The sequence below is a fragment of the Lottia gigantea genome (genome assembly GCF_000327385.1).
Source record: "Lottia gigantea unplaced genomic scaffold LOTGIsca_127, whole genome shotgun sequence".
Taxonomy (NCBI): domain Eukaryota; kingdom Metazoa; phylum Mollusca; class Gastropoda; family Lottiidae; genus Lottia; species Lottia gigantea.
The window spans coordinates 347,802-375,609 of NW_008707370.1; the positions used below are offsets into that span (position 1 = coordinate 347,802).

General features: G+C 35.0%; 3 protein-coding genes across 3 annotated transcripts; 1 reads left to right on the forward strand and 2 right to left on the reverse strand.

The window, feature by feature from the left end:
- Positions 1-1,056: 1,056 nt before the first annotated feature.
- LOTGIDRAFT_172119 (hypothetical protein) lies at positions 1,057-2,102 on the reverse strand (the record flags this gene model as incomplete). The annotated part of the gene is made up of 4 exons (XM_009048700.1): positions 1,057-1,155; positions 1,324-1,404; positions 1,689-1,826; positions 2,100-2,102. The coding sequence occupies 4 exons, from the start codon at positions 2,100-2,102 to the stop codon at positions 1,057-1,059; spliced, it is 321 nt and encodes a 106-aa protein (XP_009046948.1).
- Positions 2,103-2,600: 498 nt separating this feature from the next.
- On the forward strand, positions 2,601-11,476 carry LOTGIDRAFT_237998 (hypothetical protein; the record flags this gene model as incomplete). Its single annotated transcript, XM_009048701.1, has 16 exons — positions 2,601-2,747; positions 2,994-3,061; positions 3,477-3,580; positions 3,750-3,889; positions 4,170-4,248; positions 5,022-5,168; positions 5,542-5,710; positions 6,310-6,470; positions 6,965-7,043; positions 7,558-7,706; positions 7,987-8,069; positions 8,258-8,377; positions 8,625-8,798; positions 9,896-10,058; positions 10,277-10,373; positions 11,316-11,476. The coding sequence occupies 16 exons, from the start codon at positions 2,601-2,603 to the stop codon at positions 11,467-11,469; spliced, it is 2,034 nt and encodes a 677-aa protein (XP_009046949.1). The 3' UTR covers positions 11,470-11,476.
- Positions 11,477-11,939: 463 nt separating this feature from the next.
- On the reverse strand, positions 11,940-17,725 carry LOTGIDRAFT_205101 (hypothetical protein). The gene is made up of 6 exons (XM_009048702.1): positions 17,396-17,725; positions 16,455-16,691; positions 15,748-15,980; positions 13,649-13,800; positions 12,665-12,784; positions 11,940-12,194 (listed from the first exon to the last, which is right to left on the reverse strand). The coding sequence occupies exons 1-6, from the start codon at positions 17,712-17,714 to the stop codon at positions 11,966-11,968; spliced, it is 1,290 nt and encodes a 429-aa protein (XP_009046950.1). The 5' UTR covers positions 17,715-17,725; the 3' UTR covers positions 11,940-11,965.
- Between the last annotated feature and the right edge of the window lie 10,083 nt (positions 17,726-27,808).

A 27,808-nucleotide genomic window follows, 5' to 3' on the forward strand; every position in this document is an offset into this window, starting at 1 on the left:
GCTATGAATAAGACGAAGTTGGCAGTTATGCAGTTTTAAAAATAACCTTACAACCAGATTCACTATTGATTTGTATTGATTTTATTATGGAATGTTATGAATATACACACACAAAAAACAACAAACAACACTCAATACTACATTCATATGATTCCTTTCAGATTTTTCAAGGAAATTTTGATTTGATTAGATATGAAAATGCTTAATACTAAATGCGCACTACAATCTATATAAAAAAGATTTTCCACATACATCAATAAAACAAATGCAAAATAATTCGCTCAGTGGCATATATAAGGGGGGATCATGGAAAAAAAAGAAAAATGTATTCTACTTTCAAGGCCAAAATCACGTTAGATGTATTCTCCTCTTTTCCAGGGGGGAGGCCCACCGCGCCCAAAACCATGACTACTGCCCTCTAAAATCCAGGGGGGAGCAAATGACAAAATCCAATTTTTGGTTGGAAACAGGACATAAAAAACTGACTGCAAATGAAAATTTTTTGTCCACAGTTCATACTGTTGACTTAATCCAGTGATTGATCAAATTCTCTCAGATGCCCCAGTTATAGCATTCTTTATAAATTCCAGACACAAGGTCAACATAAGCCCCCTTAACAATTGATAAATATTGCACAAATACATTAAAAAATTCACTCCAACAACCTATTAATAACCCAAATACCATCAATTATTATTATATTCTTCTATATTATATGGATACAAGTTACCAGCAGTCAAATATTCAACGTTAAGTCATAATCTGTTACATAAAAATTTAGAAAAATTTCATTGTTTAATCATATGCAAATCGTGGAGGGTCAAAATTTAAAAGATATGGAAGAATCCTCGTTTCATTTGTCAATCAAAACCTCAAGTGTTTTTTTTTTTGCATCATAAGTCACATTTGATTACTGAAAGCTGCTTTGAGTCCTAAACCAAAATATTTAAACAACCACTGCATTAAAACTTGTCCATTCTACCCAAGTTTCTATAACACTATATGGTTCAAATGAATACATGTATTATCTATATCTTTATAAACCAATCTAGCTGTTTATTTGTATTTCTGGGCAGCTGTTTCCATGAAGTTAGCTAACCTAACATCTTTCTCTGAGAGACCAGATACATCATGTGTGGTCAGCGTTACTTGGACCTGAAAGGAAAGATTGGAAATGTAACTGGAGGTGTGTGCTACAGGCAATTAGTATCGAAGATCCCTAAAGTTTGAAATTATACCAGAATAGGCTCATACAACTGTCCTGGAAAAATTTCCCTCATTGCATACCCCTTGACATTGACTGTCCTCAATTATCTCACTTACCTTATTATAGACATTGAACCATTCTGGATGGTGGTTCATCTTTTCAGCTTGTAAAGCTGTTTGTGTCATAAAACCAAATGCCTGAAAACATAGTACAGCTATTTAATGTATAGGCCTAGATGACCCACTATAGTAAAAAGCATATGAAAATATAACTTCCTAGGGCTGCCATATGCATTGTTTGAAATAACATAAGAGAGTATGTGAAAAAATACCCAAATATTGTCCAGAGACAATGGCTCGATAGACAGAACCCTACTGACTCATACCTGGTCTCTACAATTTAAATATATGAAGTGGCATTTATACCTTCAACAAAGATCTTCTTTTACTCCAGGTATGAATAATATTAAAATCAAACCTACCTCATTAAAGTTTTTAAAGAGATATTCTTTGTAAATGGCATCTCTACCTTCCACAAGAGACCAACCAGCAGATGTCAGTGGTGCAAGAGTTGTCTCTCTTTGTTCAGTTGTTAATTTGGAACGTTTTGCATCAGAGGCCTGAAATTTAGATAAAATTTACAAATACATTTCATATCTAACAAAACAAATCTTTTCTAAATTGCAGGGCATGTTTTCTTGTTAAAACTGGGGATAGGAACCTATGCTATTGAATTATCTGATTTACTATCCGACCATAAAAATTAAGACTCGCATTTAGCACACATTTAAAGCAGAAAACATTACTAAAGGCGATTTTTCACTAGCACTGCTGTGGTAAATATCTACTGTTAGGCAATGCTTGCAAAAAAGGATGTTTCCACAATTTCTTACCATTTTCTTGACACCGCGAATACAATTTCTGGAATGATTTGAAGCCAAATCAAAGAGCGACCTACTAAAAAGTCGCATCAATTTAACAATTGTTCTATTGTTATCTAAATCAGCAATTTATCCAATAATGTAGCCGGCTTCAAGGAAAACAAGCACCTGCTATTCTTCTCTCTAGGCAGAATTATCCAGTCTACGTAAATTTGTTTGAATTATTACATTGACAAAAGCGTCATGCTGATCAAGACTAAGCTCTTTTCTTGTAAAGTCTAATTAAGTCCAGCTCTGTACAAAACACAATAAATATGATAACGCAGAACGAAAGTTGACTTATCTTTTCTTTTATGATTTTATGGCCTAGCTTTAGCAATGTTTCTATTTTGAAGTATTTTAAATAATTTGTTAACCTAAAGATTTTTATACAGGTAGATTTTTTCCAATTTGAACTGGAATTTGTATTAATATATCTTCGTGCCAAATTTTACAATTGTACGAAACACAAGCATGGCGTCTTCTGGAGATAATTCTGTTCTCTCCGATGCAGAATGGCTTGTTATGCGAGCAAGAGGATATGCCAAAACAGATCCATGGGCTGCAAAAGCATGGTTGATAACTGCTCGAACTCTATTCCCTGGCTCCTTTCTCATTCAGGTCAAAATCTTTGTCAAATCGAATGAATTGTATTGTTATTGAGAATTACTCCCAGCCCCCCTCTCCTCCTCTATATACAACAAAAAAGACAATCATAAAGATTTATGAGGATGAAACTAGAAAAAAAAAAGAGAGTATATGGATAAATTAAGAAATTATTGAAGGAAGGTGTTCACTACATGATCAAGTTTTCACTTCAAGTACAATTGAAAATTTAGTTGTAATTCATCTTTTTTAATTTTACAGTTTGAATCCTACCAGATAGAAAAGGCTGCTAAAAATATTAAAGATGCTGCATCACATCTTGAAGACATGTAAGATATATAAGTACAATTAAACTTATATTGTGTTGCCTTGGGGAATTCGACATATTGGTGAAATAATTGGTTTTAACTTAATAAAAACCAAACCACAAGTAACGAAATTGAAAATGGGTGGATGGCGAATCAAGCCAACAATCTGTTTAGGCATAAATAACATAATACAATAGCATTATTACAGGGGTTGAAGCCAACATCGAACTGAGACTCACTATCAGAAACACTGATCGTGGCATCAGAATTCTTCTTACCTTGAAGAAGATTTGAAGCGACACCTAATAGCCTTGCAGATGACAATCTAACATGCTATCAACTGAACTATTCCATTGTTGCATTGTCTAGATCCTGGTGCAACATCTTAAGTTAAATGAGAAATATATTTGATTCTGGGTTAATGTATGTATTTCAGGCTGAAAAACTTCCAGAATGAAGCCAGCTTATGGAATGAAGTTCAGTCTATTTTGGGAGCTTTACAGAAAGAGACAGCAGATTCTCAGAGCAGTTTTTTGACAGGTATGTTCTCTCCTTTGTATCAACAATCACCTAATTTTGCATTAAAGCATTTTTTTTAAAGGTTGTTTATTTGTTTTGTTAATTTCACTTATAACTAATATTTTTCTTTAGATTTTATTAATTAGTTTCTAGTGTCATTGGATCAAAATCTTGTTCTATATAATTATAGAGATATTTGCTGCTATACCAACACATGTACAGTGTCAGATGTTATTGTCTGTAGCTGATAAAATAGGGGATGTCTTAGAAAGATGTAGGCTCTTGTTATTAGCTATGAAGAAATTTCCTAATCTTGTTGTGGAACATGGGGTAAGTTCTCTGGACTTTTGACATTTCTGTGGGTGTAGATTATTGTCACTTGCATTCATTCATTCAGGGACTTAGTGTACTTTATTGTTATTATTATTATTATTATTGTTATATTATTTTTGATTGAATGAAGTTGCTTTAATACAATCTCCATAAGATTTAAATGCAGTTGGTTTTCATTATTTTTTATTTAAGGGAAACAGAGTTATTGCCCTTTATTTGCATTGTGAATGAGACAGCAGGAAGACGTGTAATAGTTTGTACTATATATATTTTACAGTTGAAGTTGATAGAAATGCTGTCAATAGAAGAAAGTAGAGCTAGATTATCTGTAGTGAACTGTTATAGAAAACTATTCGGTATGTTACTCATATCATATATTATCTACTTTAGCACCCGATTCCATTCTTTCACACATAATTGTGCTTTTTGACAGTTATTTTTTACAGTGTGTAATTCGACAGTTATTTTTTACAGTGTGATTTTGAATGTTATTTTTTACAGTGTGTAATTCGACAGTTATTTTTTACAGTGTGAAATTTCTACTGTTATTTTTTACAGTGTGATTTTGAATGTTATTTTTTACAGTGTGAAATTTCTACTATTATTTTTTACAGTGTGATTTTAAATGTTATTTTTTAAAGCGAGTAATTTAACTTATTTTTTTACAGTGTTTAATTTCGACTTATTTTTTACAGTGTGAAATTTCTACAGTTATTTTTTACAGTGTGAAATTTGTACGGTTATTTTTTACAGTGTGTAATTGTGACTGAATTGTGAAGTGTGTAGTTTGACAGTTTCACTGTTTTTTACAGTGTAAGTTTTGATAGTAATTTATTACAGTGTTCAAGTTTGACCACAATTTTTTTTACAGTGAGTAAATTTTGACCATATTTTTTTACAGTGTGTAATTTCGACTGTTATTCTTTACAGTGTAAGTTTGACAGTTATTTTTTGCAGTGTAAGTTTTGATAGTAAATTATTACAGTTTTCAAGTTTGACCACAATTTTTTTTTCAGTGAGTAAATTTGACCATTATTTTTTACAGTGTGTAATTCAACTGATATTTTTTACAGTGTAACTTTGACAGTTATTTTTTACAGTGTGTAATTTTGACTGTTATTTTTTACAGTGTGTGATATTCTGCCATTAGTGTTACAGAAGAATCGGCCTATGACCATACCTACTATACAGCTCTTTATCTGGCTACAGAGAGCTGTAGAGTTTTATATCAGTTTTATTACACAACCAAATACAATGGACACACCTCTTTCTCCTGGTATGTTAAGCTCTTTGGTTACAAAGGCAATAAGACGTAGTTTTATATTCGCTTTTATCCGCTTTTTGATACCTTAGCCACTGCTTCCTAGAATGCACTTTCAAGTCAAAATTTATCAGAATGGGTTAAAAAAAGGAATGTACTAGGTATTCTCTGCACATATACACCTAAGGCTGGATATCATTTCTCAGAGACAACAAAAACACCCCCAAGTTTACAAATAAGTTCTTCCAAACAAACATATACAGCAGCTTAATGATTGAAAGCTTGCATGTGTGGAAGAGTTCACTAAAAATTGAGGGTGTCATTAAGTCAAATAGGTTACTGCCACTATGCACACTCTGTATTTTTTGTCATTATTTGTCATCAACAGATATGATGTCCCCAACGAAAGCTTTATCTAAGAAAATAATCAACATACCAGGTCTACTGGAGAGAGAAAGTCAGATATTAGACCCTTGGGGTAACTTATTCCGTTTGCTACAGTTAGTTGGTACACATGCTGGTTGGGAGATGGAACCAGATGTCTTTACAAAGTCACGGTAGGATAATCTAGAAAAAGTTATATCTCCATCCATAAGTTTATTATAAGGAAATACAGGCGTTTCACAGGTTTTTTTTGCTTGCACATTAGGTCATTGCACTCTTTGAAAAAGCATTTTTTCCATGGTAATTTGGTTAAATTTTTAAATGTAGCTTGTCAAAACCTTAATAGAAATGAATTTTTTGTGATAGCTTAGAAGTATGGAGGATACAAACAGTTATTTCCCCTGATATAATGTGAAGAATTTGATAATTTCTGAAAAAAAGTTTGCAAAAAATACTACAGTTACTGGTACAAGTATCATAATGTTATATATACATGTATATAACATAGTTATCTCCCCTGATCTGCCTGTTTTGGCCTTCTAATTAAAAGAACATGCCACATGATTTTACATTTACTTCAACCCAAAGACCAGGCCCGTAGCTAGAGGGGGGCCAGGAGAAACTTTTGGTCCCCCCTGAAAAATTTAGAAGACTTAAATGACTTGTTGACTCACTATAGTTAGTAAAAAATTTTGCCCCCCTGGCACCCTAGGCTAGACAATTGAAAACTCAATTCATATTTGAAAATGGTTTGAATAACATGTCTTTGCAGTGATTACCAATGGCAGTATTTATTAAGCCTGTATAATCGTTATAAGACTGGAGGTATAACAGATGAAAAGAGAAAACAGATATTATATACTTGTACTATATTATTTCTACAATGTTTATATTCCTATGTTAGCCATGTAGATGCTGACAACTTTGCTGGAGGTATGGTCTGCTTTGTTTATTCCTTGTTTAAATATATTTTCAAGGTCCTGTTCTTCTGGTGTATGGGAGCCGTGGTGGCTCAGTGAGTTAGGCGTTTGCTCATTGACCTGATGGTCCATGGTTCAATCCTGACATAGGTTGAGATAATTTTTCAACCCATTTCCCTTTCAGTGATGCATGTAAGAGGGGCTGACATGGAAAAAGTGTCTAGTCGTTCGGATGGGACCGAGATAAACTGAGACCCCATGTTGTACAGACTGTGCACGTTAAAGATCCCTCGACAGTTTGAAATCGAAAAAGAGCAGGCTCATGCCGCTGCCCTGGCAAAATTGTCCTCTTTGCACTCAGCACATTGCCCATCTTCATAGCCATCATGGTGCAGAAAATTAGGAGGTAAAAATCCTTTGATTTCATTTTAATTATTCTTCTATTTTATGTAATCTCAAATAAAGCATTTATTATGTGAATGCGAACTCGAACATTTTCAATTTCAGTATTTAGTTCTACAGGATTAACTGCCCCTGTTGTATTATTGGAAGGCTTTAGATCTGATAATGACGACACCTCTTCACAGTAAGTCTAGCAACATTCATTTCCATACTTTTATTTCAAATATTGAATTCAAGATCCCCATTTGTCTTTTCAATGTTTTCAATTTGTTGTTTCAATGAATCTGATTGGTTGAGAACTAGATCCTCTGCAAATCAAAATAAGGGTCACAAATATTGTCCTTCTATGAAATGAAATGAAGGAGTTATTTATGTCCTTCTTGTCTCAATCTGAAAGGGCTTATAAAGACAACACCATGCAGTGTGCATTGAGGGAAACTTTTACAGCGCTTTAAATTACTTTGATTCTCATCCAGCGAGGGACTTTGAAAGTGCACATTCTTTTGCATATGAGGCCTCAATTTATTGTCCCATCAAAGTCGGCCACTTTGGCCTGCATCACTGACAGGGGAAACCCGGTTAAAAAAACTGAATATACTATCTTGACCATTGCTGATCGTACCCTGGACCTTCAGGTTGGCAAGCTAACCCCTATCTTACTGAGCCACCACCTCCCCTATGCTTCTGTATATTTTCAGACCACAAGTAAAAAGACTAAGACAAGATAGATCTCAACCTAACATACAACCTAGTGCATCCATTCACAATTCATCTAATATTATACAGAACTTTCTCACTGCTTTTAAATGTTTTGAATTACTTCATTCGTCAGATGAACTTCGAAGAGGTAATATGACATCTCAGCTGTAAGATAAACATCAACAGGACCAAGTTACATGGTTTCTTAAATAAGTCCGAAAAATTACAAATTTTCTACCTTGTTTCACTCTAGTAGGTTGCATTAGGGACTGAGGTAATAAATTTTCATGATGTCATGTGATTTTCAAACTGGTCAATCAGCAGGCTTTTAAGTACTGTTTGTTTTGTAAATATTATTTACCACGTGGACTCTCCAAAGGCTCTTACAATTACATCAGGTAATCAGGAAGGGTTTTTTTTTGTTACAGAATTTATTACCTTATGTCAAAACTGGCAAATGGAAACCTGGTCTTGGATGGGACATTTTCAAACGGATATGTTTCTGTATCAGGTAAGCTAGACAGCTGTGGACAATTTAAAATTAAAGGAATTGTGGAAGATGGTGGAATGGTTGGCCTAAATTGTAGATTTATGGTTTGGATCCATGATAAGCAATATAAGAAAAGAAGAATTTTACTATATTGGTCTGTGATATTTCCTATTGATTTTGAGGATTATGTTTTGCTTTTCTTGTTTAAGGGATTGCATCAAAAGGCAGTGGCACAAATTCAGAATTTTATTTTGGCGTCTAAAGAGAAAATGAAGACTAGGATGTCTTTACAGTTGTCTTGCTGTTTTTACTGTCTTGGAAATTTTTCTGTAAGTCATTTTTTGTTGTTAAAACATTCATTATTATAAGGACGAGAAGATTTTTGAAGGTCCAGTCTACCAGCTCAAGTGGCTTTGAACTCTCCTGGATTATCAAAATCAATTCATGACTAGGTCAAGTGGACGATGAAAAAAATGTCTTATTAAAGGTCACCAGACATTTGCAAACTGTCTAATTCCCAAAAATGACCAAAAAGTAAAATATACTTTCAATAAATTGATTATTCCTTGATTTTAGAAAGCCTGTGAAGTCGTCATGGATACAATAGAGTTTCTAGAAATGCCAAGTGAGATTGAAGAGGTTAAGGACAATGTTGTTGTATCAGGTCAAGGTCGTCAGTTATTATTATTACAATGTTTAGACAATGAGATATTGCCCTACTGTATACAGTTATTAATTACATGTATTAAGGTATGTATTATTAACAACATGTATTATGGTATTATTAATTACATGTATTAAGGTATGTATGCTTAAATGCATGTATTATGGTATGAATTATTAGATACATGTATTATTGTATGTATTATTAATTACATGTTTTATGGTATGTATTATTAATTACATGTATTGTATTATTTTATATTATTAAATACATGTATTATGGTGTGTATTATTAATAACAAGTGTTAAGGGATGTATTATTAATTACTTGTTTTAAGGGATGTATTATTAATTACTTGTCTTAAGGTATGTATTATTAATTACTTGTCTTAAGGTATGTATTATTAATAACATGTATTAAGATATGAATTATTAACAACATGTTTTATGGTATGTATTACTAATTTCATGTATTGTATTATTTTATTTATTATTAAATACATGTATTATGGTGTGTATTATTAATAACAAGTGTTAAGGGATGTATTATTAACAACATGTATTATGGTATGTATTATTTATTACTTGTCTTAAGGGATGTATTATTAATTACTTGTCTTAAGGGATGTATTATTAATTACTTGTCTTAAGGGATGTATTATTAATAACAAGTGTTAAGGGATGTATTATTAATTACTTGTTTTAAGGGATGTATTATTAATTACTTGTCTTAAGGTATGTATTATTAATTACTTGTCTTAAGGTATGTATTATGAATAACATGTATTAAGATATGTATTATTAACAACATGTTTTATGGTATGTATTATTAATTTCATGTATTGTATTATTTTATGTATTATTAAATACATGTATTATGGTGTGTATTATTAATAACAAGTGTTAAGGGATGTATTATTAACAACATGTATTATGGTATGTATTATTTATTACTTGTCTTAAGGGATGTATTATTAATTACTTGTCTTAAGGTATGTATTATTAATTACTTGTCTTAAGGTATGTATTATTAATTACTTGTCTTAAGGGATGTATTATTAATTACTTGTCTTAAGGTATGTATTATTAATTACTTGTCTTAAGGTATGTATTATTACATGTATTGAGGTATGTATTATTAATTAATTTTATTCTTAATTATTGTATTTTATTGTATTTTTCAGGAAAAGGCATTTTCATCACTTAGCAACGATATGTTACTAGGTCACTTACTGATTTTACTACAATATGATTGGCCGAAACAAGATGAATTATTTAATGACATCATCAAAAAAATACGAACTCAAGGCTCTTTCACTTACAATTTATTCTTTCATTATGTTTATTGTATCCTTTTTGATATTTATTCTTTTGGGGCATTTGATTGGTTGAATATTACATATTCCAGAATAGGAGATACATGATAATTTTGTTAGATCAAAATGGGCATGTCATGACTTATGTTCTCATTTTAGAAATGGATATTGCTCCTTATGCTTAATTGCGCTGAAGATGGTGCAATATTTAAAAATTTAAACGAATTTATATAACTTAGCCCTATTTAGGTATTGATATTTTAGAAGAATTTGCTCTATTAGATACTCAAGAAGGTGGAAGAGTCAACCTAGATATTATGTCTGTCAGTACGAAAGCTATTTCACAGTAAGTGTAAACTAAAGCTATTTCACAGTAAGTGTAATCTAAAGCTATTTTCCAGTAAGTGTTAACTGAAGCTATTTCCCAGTAAGTGTAAACTAAAGCTATTTCCCAGTAAGTGTAAACTAAAGCTATTTCCCAGTAAGTGTAAACAAAAGCTATTTCCCAGTAAGTGTAAACAAAAGCTATTTCCCAGTAAGTGTAAACTAAAGCTATTTCCCAGTAAGTATAAACTAAAGCTATTTTCCAGTAGGCTAATAAACTAAAGCTTTTTCCCAGTAAGTATAAACTAAAGCTATTTTCCAGTAGTAAACTAAAGCTATTTCCCAGTAATTGTAAACTAAAGCTATTTGACAGTAATTGTAAACTAAAGCTATTTGACAGTAAGTGTAAACTAAAGCTATTTCCCAGTAAGTATAAACTAAAGCTATTTTCCAGTAGGCTAATAAACTAAAGCTATTTCCCAGTAAGTGTAAACAAAAGCTATTTCCCAGTAAGTGTAAACAAAAGCTATTTCCCAGTAAGTGTAAACTAAAGCTATTTCCCAGTAAGTATAATCTAAAGCTATTTTCCAGTAAGTATAAACTAAAGCTATTTTCCAGTAGGCTAATAAACTAAAGCTATTTTCCAGTAGTAAACTAAAGCTATTTCCCAGTAAGTATAAACTAAAGCTATTTTCCAGTAGGCTAATAAACTAAAGCTATTTTCCAGTAGTAAACTAAAGCTATTTCCCAGTAATTGTAAACTAAAGCTATTTGACAGTAATTGTAAACTAGAGCTATTTGACGGTAAGTGTACATCCTAACCAGTTCCCAGTTAGTGCAATCTAAAGCTATTTTACAGTAAGTGTAAATCCAAGCTATATTCCAGTAGGCTAAGAGTAAACTAAAGCTATTTTAGTCTAAACCTTGGTCCTAATTTAATCATGTTTCTTATTTAATTTTTCAGGCAAAGAACAGTAACACGAGGGTTAAACAAGGGAGTGAAAGAAGATTTTAGGGCAACTTTAGAAAAACAGGTTCAAAATCTAGGAGAACCAATTCCAAACGTGATTCATCGATTTCTGAAAGACGAAAGGGACTTAATTATTAAAAATTTGTGATATCAAGAGTTTTTTTTATATTTTTTCACACATTTTTTGTGTATGTTGGTTCAAGGAATACCATTGGATGTTTGTAACGAAATAAGCAGAGAAAGACATGACGTTTTGCAGATAGTTGTCAGCAAGGACATCTTTGTTGGGACGCAAAAGACCCACAAGATTTCCTGTTCGTGATCATCAGGTCTAATATTGAAACAGCAGCTACACCATCTCTGGGCCATGGATTGTGCTGCACACTAAAGCCCATAAAGGCTTTCTTGACACAGGAGTGATTTTATCTGCCATTTTCCGGCAGTTGTCTGCAAGGAAATATGACGTGAAATATGAGAGCATTTTGTTTTGGACAAATGCTTTCCTGAGTTGGCTTGGTGTCGACTTTAAGATTGTGACCTTTTACGCTCAAGGGTGTGATGCAAACTGTCTTCTCAGTTTTGAAAATAGATGCACTGTTTCGATATAAATAAACAAAGTAACTGTCGAATTATATATTTGTTTACTATACTTTAGTGGTATAAACATGGACCAAACCCTGGTTGTATCCGGGTATGAACACTTCAGAGTAGCCGTCACCGTCCACGTCCTTAGCTGCGATCTTCCCTACTGTCCCGGATCCAACGTCTAAAACATCCTCCATAGAGTATTTGAAGTCACCATGAGCTTCTGATCTGGGTTTTAAAAGATGAGCTCGGCCGTCGTCATCACCTGATAACAATATCCACGGTTTACTGAAATAACACAATGCGACAGTTTTTAAGATTTCGGAGAGAGAAGAAACATTTTGTTGTAAATCAAATGATTTTTATGAATTAAACTGAAAGAAAGTTCCATAAACCTTTGATGCCTCATGCCTCGAGTTTCTGACGCAATGCAAAGCCGAAACTGTTCAAAATAGCCTCCAAAACTGTGCAACACTTTCAGCCTTGTAAGCAACATGCATTTTTAAAAGAACCAAATTAAAACAACTTAAAATCTAATGTGATAGGACAAGCAGTAAAGTAAATTAGATTGCCGTATTTCTAAAAATCTTGGTTAATCTCGGTTTATTGAGAAATTGACAACAGGTATTTGGTTACCATGAGTAACCAAGGCACGACATGCCGGACCTTTCCTGTTTTGAACCTTAAATGCAACTTGAGCAATTTCAAAATTTGGGGAAACTAAGACTGACATAAAATAATTAAATTGGCATATTTACACGTTGGTTTTTTTAACTTGTGGATAGAAGACTAAAGGTGATCCCGGGGCTCCTTTACCAACTCCACCAGTTCTTGATGCAAATTTGGTAGCAATTACATGTTTCTTGAACGCGCCTGTTCTGGAATAATAACAGAAATTTGGGAATCCAGAAGTTCTGAAGCCATGAATGGAGTTTTACGTCCCACTTTTCTGCACCATGTGGGCTAATGAAGACGGTCAATGCCATGCAGGGTGAAATGAGGAAATTTTGCCAGGACAGAGACATTAGCCTGCTCTTTTTTTCGATTCCAACTGTCGAGGGATCTTTAACGTACACAGCCTGTAGCACGCAGGGCCTCAGTTTATTCGCCCACCCGAACGGCAAGACGCTTGATTACTGTAGATTCCCACGAGAATACTTGAGAGGATTTGTCTATGGTTATAAATGTGATAAAAATCCACAAGCGAGATAGGACATGTGTACTCTTATATCATTTTATAAATAGGTAAGTCTACTTTTCATCCGTATCAGGTAGTTTTGAACACCTTGCAAGCCTTTTATTCCTCCGCATACCCCCTAATGCCCTACGCCGTCTTTCTGCTGGCACGACCTTGCAAAATACAACAACAGCGACGTTCTTAGCTAGGAAACATTAGGCGAGGGGGCCGAGCAAGAGTCAGAAAATTTGCAAGTGGGGGCCACAGGCCGTCCTGTCACTATGCCAAATGGATAAAAAAATTTGAAAGTGGGGCAAAGCCGGGTCAGTCTCTTTTCTGGGTTGCACTCTACAGCAAAAACTTTAACTAAAAATTACAAGTTCGACTTGATAGCATTAAATTGTTTTGACAAAGACTATCTAAGACTATATTTTGAAAAAGTATTCTAGTACCCTCTTTGGTGTTCGTCCACACGGGGAAAACACTGGGATAAAAAACCACCCCAAAATGATTTGATGTCAACTATAGATGTAATACACTAGAGATGTAGTCTAGCACAACATACCTGAAATCGGACGGAATTTCAAAAATGTACATAGAAGCATCATGAGCATCATTGCTGGTTACCAATAAATCTAGTTTACCATCGTGATCTAGATCTGTAGCCTTAACATCAAATACTGCTTTGATATGGTTGTCTATTACCCTCCTCTTTACCTGTACAAAACAGAACATCAGGAAATACAGTGAAGATCAAACTTTAAATGCGGAGCATAGATTCAAGGTAGGACCAATTATTGAACATTAGTAAGAAAGTGTAAATAACGATGTATATTTATCAAATTAACAACCATAATAGTCCCGTCACACTGGAAATGTGTCGTTACTAAGCGGCCACGGTCACAGAATATGAGCTCAGACCATGTAAAGGTCGCCATGTACAAATCATGAAGGAAGCGTCAGATACCGTACGATGGGTGCCATTGTCGTCAATAATCGACATTGACCTCGCTATTGAATCGAGAATATCTTTAAACAAGCGTCGTAACATCTCCATAAAGGCATTAAAACGAAGTGCACTAAACCCAATGATTTTATAAGGAAACGCAATCTGTCGCAGGTTGTGAGCGACTGTTGAAGAATTTGTATTTTAAGGGAAGCATCAGTACGTTGGGCACCAGATATGGAGCATAAATAATGAATCAGGGATTGATTAACCAAAAACCGTTCGTTAAGGTGGGAATAGACGATGTATGTGTACGGTTGGACACGATTCGCTTCTACTGTTTTCTACTGTATCGATAATACCACACCGTGCATCGCACCGGACACCCTACATCGTCTATTCCCACCTTAAGAGGGAATATTAATAAGGAGGCATTGCCCACATTCAATCTTATTTTCTCACCACCTTCAAACATAAGAAATTGAAAAATACTGGATTTATGTAGGTCGTAAATCTTTACCTCAAAACTAGACCTTATTCAACATGTAGGTCATAACACAAAAGTTCATCAAAACTTCTTGGTGATAGCTTTTGCTGCTAGGAAGACCAATACAGCAATTTTCATTTATGGAAGCAGGTTGCGGCCGTTTCGCAACTCACGATTTCTCAAAAATATTTTATCATGAACTCTTTCCACTGTCAAAAGATGCGAAACCTGATGACAAGGCTTGGAAAGTGTTTCCAAAGTTTTAGCATAATTTTCTTTGTCTTTTCTCAATATTTTTTTATTTCTTGCGGTTAAGAAGTCGCCGCCACAAACGGCTTCCATACAAATTGACCATATTAATCAATCAGACCGATTTCCGGTCAATGGTTCCCGGACAATAAATAATAGACTTCATATTTCTATTGCCTTTGTGTTGGATATGATTTCTTAGCATTTCTGACATAAAGGGATGTATTAAAGTGAACCGTGTATATGACCTGTAGCATCAATAACCGATGAATTTAATAGTTCCGAATTTGCTATGTTTAATGTCGAACATAAAGAATATTCTTGTTTATGAACAGCTTCGGACAATCTCCCACCTCTTTCCATTCAACCTCCACTCACTGGAAATTCGGTCGCAAGTCGCCAAAAAACTGTTATCACGTGAAAAATTGCTAACCAGCTAGACGATCATAATCAATTGTCATAATAGTATGGAATCACGATGAATTAGTCATAGTAATATGATATGAGAATTAAGTGATCACAAAAGTAATACTGTCACCAGGTTCACAAGATAAATAGGTCACAGTTATATGGTCACAATCTAAACTAGTCAGTGTTATATGTTCACAAGACACTTTGAACATAGTAGCAATGCGGTCACAGCAGTATATTGGTCATAATAGAAACATTGTGACAAGGTAAATTGGTCACACGATATATTAATCACTGTAAATTGGTCACAAGGTTTGTAGTTTAATACCTAATGCTATGTTAACTGGTCATTTGTCGAATTAACTATCAAATACGAGGTATAAGCACCAAGTTAATTTTGTCTTTATTAAGATGTTTAGATATTCGATATTCTTTTTAACGATCCTAATAATCACATAAGAATTTATAGACTCGAGCAAAATCAGCCAAATTAAGTGAGAGTTCTATATCATTCTGACACGAAACTTTCTAACATGCGACATTTTCCATGAAAAAAAATACAATTTATTACCTTTGATTTATCATTCCATCGGCCTTTGGAATCTGTTGTCCAATAAATATTGAGACTTTTGGAGAAGAACCCAGCAGTGATGATACAGTCCTTTTTACCTTGAGGAGTTGGTAGTTTTACGATATCAAAATAAACGTCGGCACCATTGTCCAAAACATGTGATTTCCACGTGTGTTTCAGAGCATTGCTTCCACCGGGGTTCTCGAACCAAATCAGTTGTCCTTTTGGTCCACCTTGAAATCAGATTAACAGAGGGCATGATATAAAAACTACCAATACTAAGTCACCAAAGGCAAGCTGAATTGCAAAACCCAGTCGCTCAAAGGTGTTACAGCTGTGTAAGTCTAAGGTCGTTAGACAAAGAATCAAGAACTCTGGGCTCTTTAGTTGAAGAATGTCCTCGTTGACATCCGGAATCATTGGGGTTTACAGTGTTAAAGGGATTGTAAACAGGTGTTCTAAATTTTTCATGTTTATTGGGAACATTGAAAGCGGCAATTTGCGCCATCTTTCGTCTGTCTTTCCTATTTCACTAAAAATGCTTTAACATAATATATGGTGCTGTGCGACAGCCCTCAGACTTTAAGGGGTTTGAGGCCTCGCCTTGGAGAGATACCACTAATTTTTGACCCCTTCCTCGTGATAGATACACCCCTGCTATCATTTTCTAGGCTTCACTCCAAGGAAGAAAAAACTGGACACCTTACCGAAAACAACCGGTTTTTCAGCTCTGCAAGTAACAGCATCCAGTCTCCCATCGCCGTTCATGTCCAACCACATCACTCTGTGATAAAACCATTTGGAATCAGTTGCTTCGTCAGTGATTCTATAAGGTCCCTTTGGTGGTTCAGAAGAGTAATCCAACAATTCAATCATTCCGTGAGTCTTCAGAGGAACCAGAAATCCTCCCGACACAGTCAACATGTTCTTGTGGAAAACTGATTCTGAAAAAATGGACGAATAGTTACTATACTGGGCGGCTTATTTTGTAAGTTTGCATCCAGGGGTGTGTGGGATTTGAATATATATGGTCGTCTTTTTCTTTGCTTAACAAGTATGCAATTGTTACCAATAGTAAGTTGTTTGGTATTGATCTCTGTAGTATTGCCCAAACATGCACTACAAAGATCACAGAAAACTGATGCCAATCTGAATGTTTTTTCTGTGATGTACTCCACTTGATCTCATTTATTTTTTCCTCATCTCATGTTCAAGGTCGCATAATCTCCAATCAAAAAAGTGCTTTGTTCAATAAAGGATTTCCCAAATATACAGGATGTGCTGTAGGATATTCATAGTGAAAACGATGATGCTATTGAGCAAAATTTGAAAGAACATGATTACAAAATATTTGTCAGATCGTAGATGACCAGAGTAGTGACCAGAACGAAACATTTGAATTCAATGTCATTACTGCAGTTGGGAAACCGGGTTATACAATCCGAAGGTATATTGCACCTTGGACCCAAACAATATACCGTGAAAGTTCTGCTGGCGCTGTGCTATTTTCAGATTCAGATTTCCGGAAATTGCTGAGGGTTGCCGAATATCCTGGTACTTCAGGTAAGCGAGCACGCGAGCAAGCGTTCAATTCACCGAGTCACTTCAGGTCTCAAATCCGAGACAGAAAGAGAAGGTTCAGTATTACCTGGAACTTCATTCACTTCATTCGGCCATGTTACAGTTGTTGTGGCTACCTTAGGTTTGATACCAGCGACATTACCAAGATGACTACCAATGTGAGCTACCTCATAGACATAGTCTGTTGTCAACGGTATGGGGTTGAAACTGGATATAAACAGATGGAATTTATCCTTGGGGTTGTTGCTGTGATGATCTTCTACAACTTCTGTAAACCCTGCATGTGGTACCTTAAATGATCCAAGAAGCTTCAGCGATCCCCCGTGGGTTTCCAGAGTCCACGAGCCAAGGAGAAGGGCGAGGCCAAGAGAAGCCCAGTTGTTCATGATAACAGTTGCTTCTATGAATGAATTATTGTTCCACTTTCTTTAGTTTTGATATCTTCAAGACAACACAGGGACTCGAGAGTTCACCTTATCTCAACTGGTTTTGAAGAGTTCGGGGTTATCGTTTTAACCATTCGGGTGGGTTGCAAACCCCAACCGCCCTACTGCCCCAACAGGTAATAAAAATTTGTGCTAAAATAAGTATTGCTTTTCTTAAGGATATCAGATTTCATCCTTCGAAAAGAAACATTGTCAAGTTGGCAGAACTGAAATTAACACTTTAAAAAAAAAGCGATTAGGGCGGTAGGGATTTAAAGCTTGACCATTTTGATAAAACATTGCCAGTTTGTATCAAACAACAGTTTCGTCATCCCCATCGTATGTTGGGTTCTGTAGCACACTCTGTAAGAGCGTAGGTTCATTAAAAGGCGTCATTTGCTTGGTTGTGAGGAAACTGATGACCTTGAATAAATCATAATCCCAGACGACCTTATTGTAAATAGGTACTGAGAAATCCGGATAGAATCAATCTGGTGTTTAGCCAAGGGCCAGCTGGTTAAAATATTCTAATTTCTCTCTCTCTTCGGTTCAACTAAGCAAGTAATAGTACAACAGCTTTAAGAGATTTAAATGTAGTCCATAAAGGTACTTTAGTGTTGATGTTGATGACAATTTACACTAACAATTTCGTTACATCTTTTATTTTTATTTTTAGAGAATGGCCATTAGACTCTTTCATGGCCCTAAATTTGATGATTCAAAGAGTTATGGATGGTTTTGAATGGTTGTAAAGTTTCTTTTCTAAATCTAGGCTATAATTCATTTGATCTGATTAGAACTGTTGATCATTTTTAAAGGAAAATAGGGAATGAGTATCGCTTATGGTCTATGAATCGACAATTTTAACCATAGATAACACTAGGCCCTGGGTACCTTATCTTAACATAGAAAGATAAGATTGTATCAGACTTAAACACGAAACATTACAAAGCAAAAAAAAAAACCCCAAAAAATTGAAATGTAATTTCAAATTTAATGATATCTTTTACCCTGCTGGCACAAAATGACACGATCTGTGATCATAAAAACTTTCGTGCCCTACTAGTTCACAGATGGTAATTTGGATTATCGTGTCCTACTAGTTCACAGATGATAATTTGGACTATCGTGTCCTACTAGTTAGCAGGTAAATAGTATGGGACTATATTGTACTATTAGTTCACAGATGGTACTATGGGACTATCGTGTCCTACTAGCTTATAGATGATCATAGGAACTATCGTGTCCTACTAGTTAACAGATGGAAATATCAGACCACCGTGTCCTACTAGCTTACAAATGATCATAGGAACTATCGTGTCCTTCTTGTTAACAGATGGAAATATCAGACCACCGTGTCCTATTAGCTTACAGATGATCACAGGAACTATCGTGTCCTACTAGTTAACAGATGGAAATATCAGACCATCGTGTCCTACAAGAAAACAGATGACAATATGGGACTATCTTGTTCTTACTAGTTAATATATGGTTATATGGGACTATCTTGTTCTGCTAGTTAACAGATGGTATATGGGACTATCGTGATCTAATGGTCAACAGATGGCCATACGGAACTATCTTGTCCTACAAGCGAACAGATGATTATACTAAACTATCGTACCCTACAAGCCAAATGCACCCCAAACTAGAAATTTTACTTTCTATTTCTATATTTATCTTTCCTGTGTATGAGTCTCGAGAAAGACGAGTCGTCATGTTAACTTTCAAAAGCGGATAACTTTGGACTGTCGATGGTGAGCTGAGGACACTAACACATCAGTTGAGTTCAAAACGTACTGTGTTTGAGGGTTAGATACGACTGGCCAAATGGATGGCGAATCCGTCCTTTAAATGGTCTGAAAACAGTACCTTGTTTTTTCTTTGGGGCTCTAATCAACAGTCATCGAGCGATAATGATCTATGACTGACGCTGAACTGTCAGTTCGACAACTCATTTGATTTCATTTCCGTACTCTCTTATACTATTAATAGCTATCGTTTCCTCCAGGTCCCAATATACCAGTAAGCTCATTGGAGAACCATGTCAATGTATCCGGTCCGGAAATTTTCACCGGCCTAATTATTCCGAATCAGAAAAAAAATAGTAGATTCTTTATTCATTAGTGTTAGCACAAGATTGAGGGGTTGCCTGTCGTACTACTCTTTGACAGAGAATTTAGACAAATTAAAGGAGGTGGTTTTGTAGGGTTTATTACAATATTCACTTAATCCCTTCCCAGTTTTCAACAAAATATAAGTTTTGTAAATAATGTGATGCGATTTTCGGATATTGCTAATATTATGGGACACTGGTTTCAGACTATGGATTTTGATATTGAATTTTGAGAAACAATCAAAAACGTCGAAAATAGGCAAACCAGATTTTTTTCTAGCGATTAAAAAAATGCATTCAAGTGTGTAACACCACCTTATCAATCCGATGCAAATAGAAAATAAAACCCATGGAACATCCTACTTTTAGGTACATAATTGGGATAATGAGCCTATTCGTTTTCGATTTCCAGTTGTCGGGGAATTTCGACTACAGCCTCAGGGCTTCCTCTGTCAAGCTATTACGGAATGTGTCCAATATCTCGACATCATTAGAAACGTTTTTTTTTGTATCACAGAAGTTTGTAAATGCTGCAATTAAATCAAATATCTATATTGACAAACTTTCGTGATACAAGAAAAATGCCAAATACTGTCAAGGTATTGGACACAGTTCGCAATAGCTTGAAATTGTGTAAAGGACACGGCTTCGACTATTGAAGACATCCTGAATGGACCACTATAATTGGATTATTAAGAAGTATAGGCTAATATGGCATATCATATAAATTGCTAATAAAATTTGGAATTACAATGAATATGTATAAAGCAGGATCATAATTGCCAGGTCCTTGGTGAGAAAGCTTTCTAATTTCCCTGACTTATTTCATATATCCTGTCAACACATAATTCATAATGTGATATCAGCCCCGCAGCAAGTATAATCCCTTGATTTACTTAATAGATTGATGTCCAATAAAACGGTTAATTATCATTAAGTGCGGGACTATCATAATACCGCCATTTTCTTTTTTTATCAGACTATGGCGCTTCGCTCGAGGTTATGTCCTTGTCAAAAATTTAGGCTACCATTTGAACGTTATTAGCTATGTCGATTTTCTGAATGTGACGTCGCGTTGACAGTCAAATAGCAGAGTGAAAGCAGGTGATCCGAGAGGAATAGCATGTCCCGCGAGCGAAACTTGCAACTTGTTGACTACTATAGCTGCCCCCACCCCCCACTCAAAATTCGGATCGTTTTTAGTTTTGATGTACTATATACTGGTATGATTGTATATGTTCTATGATTATCAATTGTAAAACGTTGTTTTCTTTTTGTTCTCCTGACTGACCAATCAATTTTTATTCTATTCTTTAAAGAGATACAGTTGCCTAAGTATTTGATTTACCACCTGAAAGATCTAAAATAGGGCTATCAATAACATTTTTCCGATTTAAATTCCGACGTAAGGTTCACCTTCAATTTAAGAAAACACACTGCATGACAATTTGACCTTCTCACGTCCTCAACTTTATTAATAAGATTGTTAAGAGATTTTGTAACAAAAAATCATGATTTCAATTTTCAGTCAGAAAACGTCTGTGGTTTTCAATTCCACAAAAAATAAGTGTTTGATGAAGTCATTAATCGCAAAATATGCTTTATCTTACAAGGCCCTTTAGCAATTAGCGACGTCGTCAAACACTTAGTTTAGTGGAATTGCAGGAACTACGAACGTCTGATTGAAAATCGAAATAGTACAGATTGATACTATCGGCGTCCTTTATACACATACAAATTTAGAAAATCTCTGTTCAATCCCTTAAAATCAAACTATGGTTCTCTTTCAATTCAAGAAAAACGTATCGCAAAAATTTCATACATTGACCTTCTCAAATGTGGTTAGTATTAATATTAAGTACACGAAGGTCTCAATTCTTATTCAGAGCGAGAAGTGAAGTGACTACAATGCGGTCGAGATTACAAGTACATGTCTGCTACAATACTGCCAGGTCAATGGCCGAAATCTTGTATTATCCTTTTTAAGAATATCACGAGACATTAAACGGACATTGATGACCTATTACTTGATTTATATTCTATCAACGATTTAATTTTCAATAAAATCTCTCTAGTGTAAACCAGTCAGGAATATCAATGCCATCCTTCTCCTTTTAACCATTTATTGATGATAAACCTTTGTTAACCAAGTCCCAAAGGATTTCATAATTCACCAGGTTTAATGTTCGTAAATCAAACACGGAATCCTATCTATAGTAGATCTTGCATTAAGGGACAGTATGTAAGCTATGCATATTGGTATGTGGTTGCGTGACCTAATTACCAAAGCTGACTACTTATGCAAATGGTACATTTGAATTCACAGAATTGAAATATTAAGAGAGTATATGAAGTATACTTGGAAAACAATAACCAAAGGTGAGAAGAGGTAAGGAGTGGGAAAAGAGAGGAAGGGGGAAGAAGAAGAGTGAAGTAGGGGATGATAGGGGAATGGAAGGAAGTGGGAAAAGGAAGCGGAGACACGATTGTAGAGAGAAAGGTAGAAGATTAGACAGATGAAGAATGATGGACGGGTGGAGTACATTGAAATTAAAGACACGGGGGACGGTAGAAGATCTCTCTCTCTCTCTCTCTCTCTCGATATTAGGAATGGAAGGTAAAAGAGACAGGGTGAATGGTAGAAGGAACAAGAGACAGAAGAGTTTGGCGGAAGAAGGTGTAGTTTGGAGAATGAATGTATTGGAGTAAGGTACAGAGTGGGAATGCAGAGTTAAAGGTAGGTGAGAACTAGTTTCAAGAAACAGAGATGGTTGCAGGTAGGTTAGATGCCGGCATCGGGAAGTAGGTCTGATTGTTCTGAGACTATTCAAGGGCCTGTGGGATACTCTCTTACATTGAGAGATACTCATTGTACCTCTTTGCTATGCTTCTAATTACAGTACTCCGAAGACTTACTATGAATCATCGTCCTCCATTTCTTAAACTGATTTGAAACTTTCATTGCGAAACGAATTGGATTTTTTTAAATAAAAAAAATCGTAAGTATTCACAGTGGTCAAACGAAATTGCAGAGAATTCCTTCCCTTGATGCAAAACGTATATAAAACGTTACTACAGTGGAGCTGCGTTTATATTTTAATTTAAAATTTTGCTTTGTAAATGATTAAAGTTCGGTAGTAATATTAAGTACAAATCGGAACAGACACACTATTTGAGTGGGGAATTTGTAAATTTATTTGGTGCATTCTGACATATCCTGAAATTCCTTAGAATCAATTGAGGGTGCAATTAGGGTACAAACTATTTTTCTGGGTGTGCAATACCCCCACTGGCGCCGTCACTGATTATTTGAGCAAAAAAAAAAAAAAAAAAAAAAAATTCATTCTAGACGACTCTCGTTTCTCGACCATGTAGTTATATAGTTAGAAGAGTTAAAAATGGTATAATTAGATGACGGCTGTAGTTAACACACCGTATAACATCATTGATAATTTCTCTAAATGTCTGTACCTTTAGGCTCTAATCTAGGTAGATGATCTGACTGTCTTTGGAAACCTTGGCCGCTTTCAACATCACCTCGGTTCGTAATGTTTGTCTTGGCATTCTTGACTATCAGTTAAAGGGATTGTAAACAGTTTCTTCCAAAATTTTATGTACATCGGGGACACTGATGTCATCTATTTGCAATTGAGCCAGATTTGTCGGGGCTACTCATAGACATAATAGTTGAGAAACCTACGTAGTTATCCTTGTAGAATATGGTCTTTTTTCTCTGCCTTAAATGTTTAATTATGAGACGCAATAGATTCTTAAACGACACCTAACGCATTTTTCCAATGACGTATATGTGGTTTCGCTTCATTAGAAACCTAATGGTATTTGAAGCGATTACTCATACAATGGCTAATTTTTATATATTTACTGAAATGATATTTAAGAAGTCTCGTCCTGAACAGTCTTCCTTTATAGCATATTAACTGCTTTACGACCAATTAAGCAAATGTATTGTTATTCCCATAACAACGAAATAAGTGCAATATTGTTTTCACATTGGTGTAGTGATAAACGAACTGTACTCTTTACTTGTAAACTTGACCAGTGCTTTTATAGAAAAGCATATCTTCAAGGGAACAATTTTCTGTTGAATCCGTCGGGGCCAAATCTGAAACAAAAAAGAAATGACTATCTAGATTATAGTACGATCCGTAACATTTTGTGCTTTTTGATTAAACGTTTCAATTGATTTTAATTATGCAACTTAAAGCAAAGCAAATTTTTTCTTGAAATTGTTGTAATTTAGTGGACAAAACCCATTCTGGACGTAAATCTTATTTGAATTAAATCGTACTCAGCTTTTTTCTGTTTTAAGAAACTGACTTAAAAAGTCAACGTAATTGACATTGATAGGTGATAAATGGTCTAATCAGTCGGTGCATTCTGTACGGCACGAGTCACAGTTTCTTTGGAATTTCTCGTACAGATGTTGACAAAAAAACCCAACTAATTTATGTATGTAGTACAGTTTGAAATTGTTTTAGTTCCCGAGACATAGGGAAAACATTTATTTTGGTTTATCTGATGTGTGTGAGTGGTTATTTGCAATTTGCCAATAAAAGTTTCGACTTACTACGACAGAAATTTTGCTTAAAGCAGTGGCGGAGCAAAAGACAGTTTTTCGGGCAAAAATCTCATAACTAAGTTAGAAATTCGGGAAATCTCAGATATCCCCCCTCCCCCCTCTCGGACGTACATTGACTTGAATCCTGTTACACCCAGACTTAAAACTTCACGCAAGTGAAACACGTAGCCTTTTACATCTGGACTGAAAAATTCACGCAAGCGTTAACCTGTAGCCTGTTACATCTGATCTTCATGCAAGGGAACAATATTTTTGAACGTATAGTGTTTTGGAGTTTGCTATAAAATCCCTGCGGTAGCGAGTAGTTAAAAACGTCTTAACTACCAAACCGTTTAATGATTCCAGATTCAACTACCACAATCACCAACAGCTACCTTGTCTGGGATATCAGCTTCTGCTTGGAAGCCAATGTTACCTTGACATCTATCAACTAACCAACTAAGTAGTAAGTAGTAAGAAGATCACATACTGCGTGGTATAGTTCTTCTGTACCCACTATCAGTAGCTATTTTATTATCTTATTACAGAGAAACACAGATTATTAATTCCTTCCCTTTCATTAACAATTAGTGTAGGTCATGACTAGTGAGCTTTGCCTGTCTCAGCTTTGAGGGGACTAACGTTGGATGCCTCGTCGTAAACTATTGAAGCAGTGAAACCTTTTGAATACCTTACCTCTGATTCTGTTTTGGTATCACATTATAATGTTGATAAAATACAAATCAGAAACATAACTACCGAAAAAGATATTGTATGAGAGTCCCAAAAAGGTCATTACGATTTATTGAAATATATAAGAAGGTTCTTAGATAAAGTGAATCACGTTCTCTTTATTGGTAAGGGAAGGTCGTTTTAGAGAAACTATTTGTTCTAAAGGCTTCAACTAACAATATCGACCTGTTAATAATGCCCAACAATACACACAAGTTAGAGCACAATTTAGGAACCCTTTTCACAAGTTTCAATGATAAAATGTTGCATTCTGACAGTTTTTTAGGGGGCTGGGGAGAGGGAGGGGGTCTTTCAAAAAAAAAAAGGTTAATAGGTCATGGTATTTCAAGAGAGACTATTTAACAAAATATTGCAAACGTAAAAAAAGTGTCACGGTCTACTGTGAACTTTCTGCTCCGCATTACAGATTCAGCTTCACAGGAACTGCCGAGATTTGGCGAATGGTGCGTTATTGGACTGTATTTTGATGGGTCATGCCTTATATATAGAGGACAAAGTAGAGATTTTGATACTGACTTTTAAGAATAACTGATCAAATTATTGTTAAAATTATATTGATAAGAAATCATCATGACAAAAATAGATCTAATGTCTAGAGAAATCTCCTGTCCCCCAGCGGAACACTCGATCCTTACTGGTAGACTTTCAGAGTCAAAGAAGTATAACCATAAACTTGTAAACAGAAGATGAACCGGCGGCCAAATAAATATTTTTCTTTAACAAAGCTATCTAGTTCTAAGGCAACATTAATAAAAGCAAGCAAATAAGACGAACGGCAACGCACACGTAATTAATCAATTTCAGTGGACTTGAGGCTACAATGTTGAATCATTCTCGTATGTTAGATACCAGAACGCTCGATACCACTCTACATCAAGGGTGTTGACATCGTTTTCCAGAGAGTTCACATTTGGACATAAACTTTTATGAATATTTATTGCAAATATCAAAGTTTCGTTTCGCGTCTTCTTATGGTGGTTCATTTTGCACGACGGTAAAGCAGATGTCTCAGTTAAAAATTTAATACATATTTGCGCCTAAGTATTTGTTTTCCATGCAGAAAGTCGTCAAACTGGGTCGTCTGTAAAGAAAAAAGGCAGGGATGACAGCCTTGGCATCGACACCATTAATAAATTCCCGAATGCAGTTATTATAGATCACATAGCAAAACTCCTTAAAAAAATCCAACGCAGTCTTACAGAGTTTTATGACTTTTTTGGTATTTCTGCACACGGTTAATCGGTTTGTTGAAGTCAATGCGGATCGCGCTTTAACCTTCAAAACGCCTCTTTCACTGGCCACTAAAGAGAAATTAAAATTGGATATAAACATTTTCGAAGACTATCATTACTGAGCAATTAGACCTATGAAAACAGAATATTCGAACGAGCCATGCGTGAAATGTGTGTCTGGGTCTTCAAAGACTTGACTGAAAGGTTAAAATAGAACGATTCTTACCAATGAATAATGTAAACTTTGACATTATGTCATCATATTGAAAGACCATGGTACACAATGTTCGTTAGTAAATCATACCTTGGTCTCAGAAACTGAAATAGCTCAGCTAACCTGGTCAGTAATAGTATTTAAAGTTTACAGTTGAAATGTGAGCCTTCCCTGCCATGAGTATCTATAATTATCCATTTTTGAAAATTACATCGACGACTCGCCTTTATCAAGGCTCTGTCATAACATAAACCGGCTAATCTAAAGACTGGATAATCCTGGAGCAAGCTGAGTCGATCCGGGAGCTCAGAAAGTTTAAGAAATATAGTTGACGTCAGTTGTCCAATAATATACTGTGTGAAAGTCATTTTGTAGGCCTACGTGTTCACAATAAATACACATTTTTGATAATTTGCTTAATGACCTGATAATCATGGCCTACTGTAAAGCGGTTTTCTTAGTATTTTAAGTGTTTTGTGGACACTAACAGCATCGATGTGCAATTTTACTAAAACTAAGCGTTTACTTCGTCACTATAGCAAAGGCCGTTATAGATTATTAGCCGCGAGGTCATAAAACGCTTAGTTTTAATGATCTTGCAAGAACCACAGACAGCTGACTTAATTGGAATGGTGAAAATTGATGTTATTAGTGTCCACAATACATGTAAAAAGTTTAGAAAAACTCTTAACAATCTCTTTAATGATCAGTAGCGAGTTGCCAAATAGACGGAGCATAAACGATTCCACGGCATAGACAGTTACTGGATGGGTATAATGATGCAATGACTCTCCCATTTTGCCAACTCCGAGCAGCTGTTCCATGAGATGTACAAAATAGATCAAAAAAATTTGTATATAGATGGTATAAAAACATTACATGTTAATCATGTTATCAACATAGATGTGAGAAACACGAGAGTTTCAATAAATTAAGATGATTTAATTTTTTACAGTTTGCACAAAATTAACATATTTGCCCTCTCACACTTTGCGAAGCCTATTCAAATATTAATCAAAACAGCTATAGAGATTTCGTTTCGTTTATTTCCTTTAGTTCATCTTACAAAATATAACAATATGAATCACACAATGACGATTTATGAAGTAAATCAAATCTAACAACCTGCAGTAGAAAATAAAAGAAGCGAATACAAGACAT